This window comes from Equus caballus, chromosome 3 (genome assembly GCF_041296265.1).
Source record: "Equus caballus isolate H_3958 breed thoroughbred chromosome 3, TB-T2T, whole genome shotgun sequence".
Taxonomy (NCBI): domain Eukaryota; kingdom Metazoa; phylum Chordata; class Mammalia; order Perissodactyla; family Equidae; genus Equus; species Equus caballus.
Genome location: NC_091686.1, coordinates 18,283,679 through 18,292,378, shown reverse-complemented (window position 1 = coordinate 18,292,378; position 8,700 = coordinate 18,283,679). Strand labels below are relative to the sequence as shown.

The window sequence follows — 8,700 nt, the reverse complement described above, 5'->3', positions numbered from 1 at the left end:
CTCCCTGAGGCTATGCCCCTTTCCTGCAATCTCTGGCCACCCCCATTGGCCAGGCTGCCCCTCCCACAGGCCCTGGGGCCCCTCCCACCCTCACTACAGATGAGGCCAGCCCAGGACTGCTTCACTGGGCAGTAGGCACTAGGGCTGGAATGGGGCCGCCCGGCTCCCCATGGCAGTGGGTGCTGCTGCTGCTGGGGCTGCTGCTCCCTTCTGCTGCCCCCTTCTGGCTCCTCAATGTGCTCTTCCCCCCGCACACCACGCCCAAGGCTGAGCTCAGTAACCACACACGGCCCGTCATCCTCGGTAAGCCCCCACCAGGCCCCTGATGCACCAGGCCAGACCTTGGGGAACCTGGGCCCCAGCCCCTGGTAGCAGACCCTGCCAAGGCCCTTCTGCCCCTGCATTAGCCCTGATACCTGCTTCAGTGTTCGGAGGGACCAAAGGTTTGTGCTGCAGAGAAATCAACCCTTTCTCCCACCACACTTCCTATGTCTCTGAGTTGTCTATCCCAGGTGGGTAGAGTGGGGGGTGGGTGTGCCTGAGGGCTTGGCCAGGGCATTACAAGCTGTGGTCAGCTGCAGCCCCTGGACCTTGGGTCAAGCCCCACCATTCCTTCCTCAGCCCCCACCCAAGCAAGGACAAGATGCCTAGCCCAGGAGAGCAAGAGAGGCCTATCAAGGCCTGCCCCCTACTCCTAGGCCCAGCCCCCATTCCCCTATATCTATTTGTTCTCACCTTGGACTTTGGCAGTAATGGAGAGCCATGCTAAGTGTTTGCTTTGTGGGAGCAGGGGTCAGTGGCCTTGGCCCCTGCACCCTCCCTTCCTGAGGGGAACCTGGGCTTTGGGCTGCTGTGGGGATGGGGCGGGGGTATGATCAGAAAGAGAGGTTCATGTCTTTAGTCCCTGGGGGTTGAGAGTGTGGGAGATGAAGGGGCGAGGCTGGTCACTACAGTGTCTGGAGGATGAGACTGGAGTGGGGGCTACAAGGGGTGGAAGTCTGAGGAATCCAGAGTGAAGGCTAGTGCCTGCAGTGCCTGGCTGCCTGGGGAATCAGCTGGAAGCCAAGCTGGATAAACCAGATGTGGTGAACTGGATGTGCTACCGCAAGACAGAAGACTTCTTCACCATCTGGCTGGATCTCAATATGTTCCTACCCCTTGGGGTAGACTGCTGGATCGATAACACCAGGTAAGTGCCATCCCCGCTGCCCCAGTCCCCACACCCTGCCCCTTGGCTGCTGGTCTGCTGAATGCCCCACTGCCCCCAGGGTTGTCTACAACCGCAGCTCTGGGCGTGTGTCCAATGCCCCTGGTGTACAGATCCGTGTCCCTGGCTTTGGCAAGACCTACTCTGTCGAGTACCTGGACACTAGCAAGCTGGCAGGTGTGTATATTGGGGGAAAGAGTGGGACTCTAGGCTGTGGTGGGCCCATAGGAGCTGTGGTCAGAGCCCCCAGTGCTACTGCCTCCCCTACAGGTTACATGCACACACTGGTGCAGAATCTGGTCAACAATGGGTATGTGCGGGATGAGACAGTGCGGGCTGCCCCCTACGACTGGCGGCTGGAGCCCAGTGAGTGTCTCTGCAGATGATGGGTTCAGGGTGGGGCAGGTGGCCCCTAACCCCAACTTCCCTGACACATACCCCCCTCATGCCCCCACAGGCCAGCAGGAGGAATACTACGGGAAGCTCGCTGGGCTGGTAGAGGAGATGCATGCTACTTATGGAAAGCCTGTCTTCCTTATTGGGCACAGTCTTGGCTGCCTGCACTTGCTCTATTTCTTGCTGCGCCAGCCCCAGTCCTGGAAGGACCGCTTCATTGATGGCTTCATCTCTCTTGGGGCTCCCTGGGGTGGCTCCATCAAGCCCATGTTGGTCTTGGCCTCAGGTGAGAGGGCCTCTGATTACCTGTGTCCTCTAGGGGGTTGGGAGGTGGAATGAAGCTGACCATGGGCCTGTCCTGACTCCCATTTCTGCTCACAATGCCAGGCTGGGGGTGTTGTCCACCACCCCTGGGACATGGTCCCTGTCCTTAGCCCCCTGAGAGCAGGGAGCCTGGCCTGGACCATTAGAGCACCTCCTGCCAGAGTCTGTCTCAGTGACAACAAAGGGGAAGTAAAGAGAGAGGAAGTGAATCCCAGCAATCTGATTCATTGCCCTACGTCTGTTCCTTGTGGCCTCAGATCCTGCCCACCCCGCTTTCAGCTGCCTTCTCCCAGGAACTCCTTTGCCTGGGGATCTGCCCTACTGAGGACGGATCTTCCCAAGCCAAGGCCAGACCCTAGGAGCCCCTCCTGCCCTTCCCTGAGGAGTGGCACAGCCACCATCTGTCGAGCACCCACTGTATGCTGGGCATAGCCAGACTCGGCCTTCCTCCTAAGAGCTCAGGATCTGGTGAGGGAAACACTCCCCAGGCTATATCAATAAGTGTCAAACAGCCACGGTCTCATTTTATCCTTCTCAGAACACAGCTCTGACCCCTGTGCAGCACAGGCCACAGAGGCTGACAGACATTTGCCAGCACCGTCCCCCCACCACTTCTGGGAAGATGTACAGCTTTCCACTCTCCTGGTTGAGCTGTTCAGGCAGCCTGCCTTGTGTCTACCTCTGCTCTGGGCGTGGGGACTGGAGACAGCTGCACACACACAGAACCACCAGCACCACCCCCCCACCATTCACACATACATGCCCATCCCCAGGAAACTCCTCCCTTCCCTCCTTTTGAGGGCCTACAGCTCTGCCTCACAGAGGTGCCATCAGAGCTGCTGATTTAATAAGCACTCGTTAAACACCTACTGAATGCCAGGCCTGCTTTAGTCTGTGGCTTGGAGTCTATGTTTGGATTGAGCATCCAGCTGAGCTTGGGTTGGGGGCAAGTTGTGGGCAAGGGGTAGGCAGGCCTGGCTCCATGCCCTACCTTGCTCCATGTCCACAGGTGACAACCAGGGCATCCCGATCATGTCCAGCATCAAGCTGAAAGAGGAGCAGCGCATGACAACAACCTCCCCATGGATGTTTCCCTCCAGCCGGGCATGGCCTGAGGACCATGTGTTCATTTCCACGCCCAGCTTCAACTACACAGGCCGTGACTTCCAGCGCTTCTTTACAGACTTGCACTTTGAGGAAGGCTGGTACATGTGGCTACAGTCACGTGACCTGCTCGCAGGCCTCCCAGCACCTGGTGTGGAAGTATATTGTCTGTATGGCGTGGGCCTGCCCACGCCCAGCACCTACATCTTTGACCATGGCTTCCCCTACACGGACCCTGTGGGTGTGCTCTATGAGGACGGTGATGACACTGTGGCCACACGCAGCACCGAGCTCTGTGCCCGCTGGCAGGGCCGCCAGCCACAGCCTGTGCACCTGCTGCCACTGCATGGGATACAGCACCTCAACATGGTCTTCAGCAACCAGACACTGGAGCACGTCAATGCCATCCTGCTGGGTACCTACCGACGTAGCAGCCCTGCATCCCCAGCTGCCAGCCGAGAGCCCCTGCCCCCTGAATAAAGATCTTTTGCTGCTGTAAGCTCTGACATGTATGTTGTAGGTTGAGGAGGAGGCACTAAGTACCACACACCAGGATTTGTTCATCAGCAGCCGCTTTGAACAGTTGGCGCTTTGTGGAACATAGGGCAGGATGGGCTTTGCTAAAGCCTGGGGTTGAACGGGGCACCCTGAGATGTACAGCTTCCCACTCTCCTGGTTGAGTTGTTTAGGCAGGCTGCCTTGTACCTACCTCTGCTCTGGGCATGGGGACTGGAGGCAGCTGCACATACAGCTGTGAGATGGGGGCACATGGAGCCAAGGGTGCAGGGAAGGGAAGATCTGAGCTGTCCCTCTCAGCTCCCAAAAGGGCAAGTGAGACTCCACCTCTAGACAGGGCCTTCTGAGTACTAGGTAGACGACAGAAGCACAAGAATTTAGAATCTGGGGGAGTGACAGCCACTAATCAGATATTTCACTAATGAAGGTTTAATTATTAATGTAGCTAAGTGGTCTGAGAGAAAAGTTTAGGGAGCAACAAGAGGCTGAGTCTTGTGGGTCAGGGAAGGCTTCCCAGATGAGGTGGTACCTATGCTGAGATCCGATGGGATGACAAGGGTAACATGGGCCAGTGTAAAGACTTGGGTTTGAGCCTAAGAGCAATGTGCAGCTGCTGAAGGTTTTAACCAGGGAAAGAGTGTGACCAGGTTTTCAATCTAGAAAGAGCCTCCTCTCTGCAGGGTACAGTGGAGCCTGGAGTGGGAGGTGAGGGGCAGGAAGTGTGGGGAAGCCAGGGAGGCCAGTGCAGTATCCAGAGGAGGGAGGATGCTGGCTGAGACTAAAGCAGTAGTTAGGAGAAAGATGTGGATAGATAAAGGGTCATCTGGGAGGTGAAATAAGGCTTGGCCACGGGTAGAGCCCAGCATGCCTCCAGGCCATAGGTGGACAGCCACGGTGCCCCTCTTGAGAGCAGGAAGACAGCCCCTGAGAGAGGGAAGATGGAAGTATCAGCATCACCATGGCCAAGGATTGAACTTCCATGTTTGAGGTTTGGGGAGGAGACAGGCAACAAAAGAGAGGCAGGAGTTGGGAGAAGGAAGGTGACAAAGGACAAAAGGTAGCCATACCTGATGCTGTTGGGAGGCCAGTAACAAAAGGGACAGAGACCTATTGTGACAGACTTAGGGCAGTGAGACTTGAGATTAGCGTTGGGGTCAGGGTAGGCAGAGCAAGGGGCTCAGATTGGAAGGGGGAAGAGGAGTGGAACAATGACCAGAAGCGAGGGATTTGTCCCTCTGTTCAGAGGACAGAGAAGCAGCATGGAGAGCCAGGCAAGGGACATCTCCCTCTTCCCCAGCTGCCTAGGATCACAGGTGAAGGTAAAAGTGAAAGAGAATATGGGCTGGCCCCGTGGCCGAGTGGTTAAGTTCGCGCGCTCCACTGCAGGCGGCCCAGGGTTTCGTTGGTTCGAATCCTGGGCGTGGACATGGCACTGCTCATCAAACCAAGCTGAGGCAGCGTCCCACATGCCACAACTAGAAGGACTCACAACGAAGAATATACAACTATGTACTGGGGGGCTTTGGGGAGAAAAAGGAAAAAATAAAATCTTAAAAAAATATTAAAAAAAAAAAGTGAAAGAGAATATGCAGAAAGGGGCCACCCTTTTCTGAGGAAGGGTGAAAGCGAAAGCAGAAAGCGTCAGACGCGGAGCCCAACAGAAGACAAGGCTGCGACCTTTCTTGCTCCACGCTGGTGCCACTCGTCTGATCATCGACCCCCAAACCCTAGACCGCCCTGCCCACCCCGGGATGCTGAAGGCAGCGCTAGAGCCCCGAGGGGGCTTCTGCTTTGAGAACTGCCAGAGGTGAAGGGGGGTGAAATGGTTGGGCCCCAGCTGCCTATGAGGGCTTCCGGGAGTGGGAGCCCCAGGACCTTTATTCCTGGTAGGCGGGGGGAGAGTAGTGTACGTTTGGCGACTTGGGTTCCCAGGCTTACCCCGGTAGGTGAGGGAGACCGAGACGGAGTTAGGGGATGTGATGGGGACCCCAGAAGAACCAAAACCTGGGCCACTCCCTTCCGTTTTCAGAAACGCATCCTTGGAACGCGTCCTCCCGGGGCTCCGGACCCCTCATGCACGCAAAACTGGGACCACCATCGCGGGCATTGTGTTCCGAGTGAGTAGGGTGTTGGGACTGGGGGGTCTTATAGGGGAGGTTGGGGGATCGGGCGGGCACTGAGCCAGTGGCCCCTTCGCATCCACAGGACGGGGTCATCCTGGGCGCGGATACGCGGGCCACTAACGATTCGGTCGTGGCGGACAAGAACTGTGAGAAAATCCACTTCATCGCTCCCAAAATCTAGTGAGAATTCCCCAGCCCGGTTCTCCGCGACAAGAACCGCCCCCTCGTTCCCATCCTGCACCTCCTAGCCCCGCCCACACCAACCCTCCTTTCGCCCTCAGCTGCTGTGGGGCTGGAGTTGCCGCGGACGCCGAGATGACCACACGGATGGCAGCGTCCAACATGGAACTACACGCGCTGTCTACGGGCCGCGAGCCCCGCGTGGCCACAGTCACTCGCATGTTGCGCCAGACGCTCTTCCGGTGCTGGGGAGGGCTGATGACCCAGGGGAGGAGCTGTTGCGGGGAGAGCGAGACTGTGAGGTCCCGGGAGGCCGGAAGAGGCCGGCCTAAGAGGAGGGGGGCAACAGGAAGGAGTGGTGTCAGTCTTGGGCACCGAACCACAGGAAGGGGCGGGGCTCGGATCCAGGGGCGGTATCGCGGTGGGGCGGGACCTCGGGGCCTGGTGCTTGTTGCTGACCACGCCCACTCCACGGAAAGGTACCAGGGCCACGTGGGCGCGTCGCTGATCGTGGGAGGCGTAGACTTGACAGGACCGCAGCTCTACGGCGTGCACCCCCACGGCTCCTACAGCCGTCTGCCCTTTGCGGCCCTGGGTGAGCGCTTCAGCCCCTTCTCCATGAACCCCGCCCCTAGACCTTTGCCTCACGTTTGACCCGCGATGGGGCGGCTGCAACTGACCTCAGATGCCCCTCCTGCCTGCAGGCTCCGGCCAGGATGCGGCTCTGGCAGTTCTGGAGGACCGGTTCCAGCCGAACATGACAGTGAGCGACACTTAGCCTCCACTACGCGTTCATTGGTGGGAAGTGACCCTAGGAGCTCGGGGAAGGCAGAGGTAGCCTAGCCTAGTCAGGAGGTCGGGGAAGCCTTCTGGGAGGAGGTGACTACTGAGTGGAGACTCACGGGCCAGTGGAGTGAGGGTGGATAAGTGCTGTTCCAACAGACCACCGTCACTGCCAAAGTTTGGACTGCCCGGACAAGTCAAAGCTCAGAGAGGACTGTTTGGAGCTGAAGGAGGAGGGAACGGAAGATGGGGTCTTGAGTCTGGATTTTGTTTGGGATGGGGTGGAAATGAATGACGTATGTTGCTTCAGAAGTACCTGCAGGCCAGAAAGAAAAATGCAGTAAGCCAGTGGATTGGGGACCAAGACTACATTGGGTGGGTGGACAGGCCACTGGAAGCAGAGCCATGAGTGTGACTCAGAGAAGTTTGTGAAGATGGGGGCAGTGGGAACATGGGGTTTCTGGAGAGAGGGAGGCAGACAGTAGGGGAGGGGATCTTGAGGTGGTGGTGTAGGATGAGAGAAGAGTTTGGGTGCGAGCAAATGGTACAGAGTCTGGGCTTCAAGATTAACCAAGTCTCCAGACTGAAGCTTGAGGGCGATACCAGAAGAGTCCATCAGGCCTCACACACACATCATCATCATCACAGCTGGAGGCCGCGCAGGGGCTGCTGGTGGAAGCCATCACTGCAGGAATCTTGGGTGACCTGGGCTCTGGGGGCAATGTGGATGCATGTGTGATCACAAGGACCGGCGCCAAGCTGCTGCGAACACTGAGCTCACCCACAAAGCCCATAGTGAGGTAGGAGCAGGGAAGATGGAGGACCACAGGGAAGGATGGTGTGGGAGCAGGGGAGATAGGGGGCTGCAAGAAGAGGATGGGCCACATGATGGGCCCTCATTGAGAGACCATCCCTCCTTGCTCCCAGGTCGAGCCAGTACCACTTTGCCCCTGGGACCACAGCTGTCTTGTCCCAGACAGTAACACCACTGACCCTGGAGCTGCTGGAGGAAACCGTGCAGGCCATGGAGGTGGAATGAAGTAGGCTAAGGCTTAGAGCTTGGAACAAGGGAAATAAAGCCAGAAAATAAAACACCTAAACAGGTGGCTGTGTCATTCTTGGGTGGGTGTGTGTGTTGGGGGTGTTAGCAGCCACCAGGGCTCTGTGGCTAAGGTATCCCTGCAGGGGCCACACTCTCCCATAGCTCCAGTGCCTGGCCTACAAGGTGCCTTTCACCCATCACCTTAGGTATTTACCCCTCCAGCTCTGGCAAGCATTGCAGGCTCAAAGTGGAAAGCCCCCTGCTGACTCTCCACACCATAGAGACTCTCCCTACCACTCCCATGCCTTGCTCTTGCCCTCTAGTCCACTGGGGGCTGTTGTAAAATCCAAAAAGCCCCATGTACGGCCCCTACCTAGAACCTCTACCTGGCTCATTAGTGGCCCAGGACAAAGCCAACACCTCTCAGTCAAGCCCCCCATGGACCCCATTGAGGGCTAAAGTTCTGATACAGGAGCTGCTCCCTGACTCCAAGGGCAAGTTCTCACAGCACTCCTCACCACTGCAACACCTTTACCTGTGAAACCCCTCTGATAACCAGGCACACCTGAAGGTGCTAACACGAAGCTGGGCTTCTGTTTGCACATGTTGGGCTGTGAATAGGGGTACTGACTCCAAGTTTCCTCGATTGACGGGGTCACGGGTCACAGGGCTCATGTGGGGAGACATGACATGACACATTTATCCAGCAAAACTTTGCTGAACACCCACTGAGTGCCAGGCCCAGGTGCTGGGTGCTGGCAGGAGCATCCTGCCCTTGGAGAGAATGGCAGAGTGGCTGAGCTCCAGTGGGGCTTTGAAACTGTTAATGAGAGTCTGCCCAACCTCTGGCGAGGCCCTCTTGTCTGCCAGAAGGGGAATGTGTGGGTGTTTACTGGCACTGTCTCCTGGGGCACCAGCAACTGCAATGTGTGTGCGCCTGCCGTATACACTCAGGTTAGCAAGTTCAGTACCTGGATCAACCAGGTCATGGCCTACAACTGAGCCCACCACAGGCCGCCTCCCCA

The 8,700-nt window shown here is 57.4% G+C and overlaps 2 protein-coding genes across 4 annotated transcripts; both read left to right on the top strand.

Annotated features, from left to right (window-relative positions):
* Position 1: 1 nt before the first annotated feature.
* On the top strand, positions 2-3,530 carry LCAT (lecithin-cholesterol acyltransferase). 3 transcript variants are annotated; one of them, XM_001498463.6, is made up of 6 exons: positions 2-303; positions 1,033-1,189; positions 1,269-1,384; positions 1,478-1,573; positions 1,665-1,889; positions 2,937-3,530. In XM_001498463.6, exons 1-6 carry the CDS (start codon positions 150-152, stop codon positions 3,509-3,511), a joined length of 1,323 nt encoding a protein of 440 aa, XP_001498513.1. In that variant the 5' UTR covers positions 2-149; the 3' UTR covers positions 3,512-3,530. The 3 variants fall into 3 exon arrangements, with proteins under 3 accessions (XP_001498513.1, XP_005608407.1, XP_005608406.1); XM_005608350.4 differs by lacking the exon at positions 1,478-1,573; XM_005608349.4 differs by having other exon boundaries at positions 1,269-1,573.
* A 1,405-nt stretch (positions 3,531-4,935) lies between these two features.
* On the top strand, positions 4,936-7,733 carry PSMB10 (proteasome 20S subunit beta 10). Its single transcript, XM_001498476.5, has 8 exons — positions 4,936-5,354; positions 5,577-5,664; positions 5,753-5,850; positions 5,952-6,092; positions 6,330-6,445; positions 6,555-6,613; positions 7,282-7,433; positions 7,561-7,733. The coding sequence occupies exons 1-8, from the start codon at positions 5,299-5,301 to the stop codon at positions 7,670-7,672; spliced, it is 822 nt and encodes a 273-aa protein (XP_001498526.1). The 5' UTR covers positions 4,936-5,298; the 3' UTR covers positions 7,673-7,733.
* The last annotated feature ends 967 nt before the right edge of the window (positions 7,734-8,700 follow it).

Coding starts and splice junctions, on each gene's coding strand:
- LCAT (XM_005608349.4), top strand. CDS start 150: ATGGGGCCGCCCGGCTCCCCATGGCAGTGGGTGCTGCTGCTGCTGGGG. Junction 304..1,032: donor CACACGGCCCGTCATCCTCG/GTAAGCCCCCAC, acceptor TAGTGCCTGCAG/TGCCTGGCTGCCTGGGGAAT. Junction 1,890..2,936: donor CATGTTGGTCTTGGCCTCAG/GTGAGAGGGCCT, acceptor CCATGTCCACAG/GTGACAACCAGGGCATCCCG.
- PSMB10 (XM_001498476.5), top strand. CDS start 5,299: ATGCTGAAGGCAGCGCTAGAGCCCCGAGGGGGCTTCTGCTTTGAGAAC. Junction 5,851..5,951: donor TTCATCGCTCCCAAAATCTA/GTGAGAATTCCC, acceptor TTTCGCCCTCAG/CTGCTGTGGGGCTGGAGTTG. Junction 6,446..6,554: donor TCTGCCCTTTGCGGCCCTGG/GTGAGCGCTTCA, acceptor TCCTGCCTGCAG/GCTCCGGCCAGGATGCGGCT.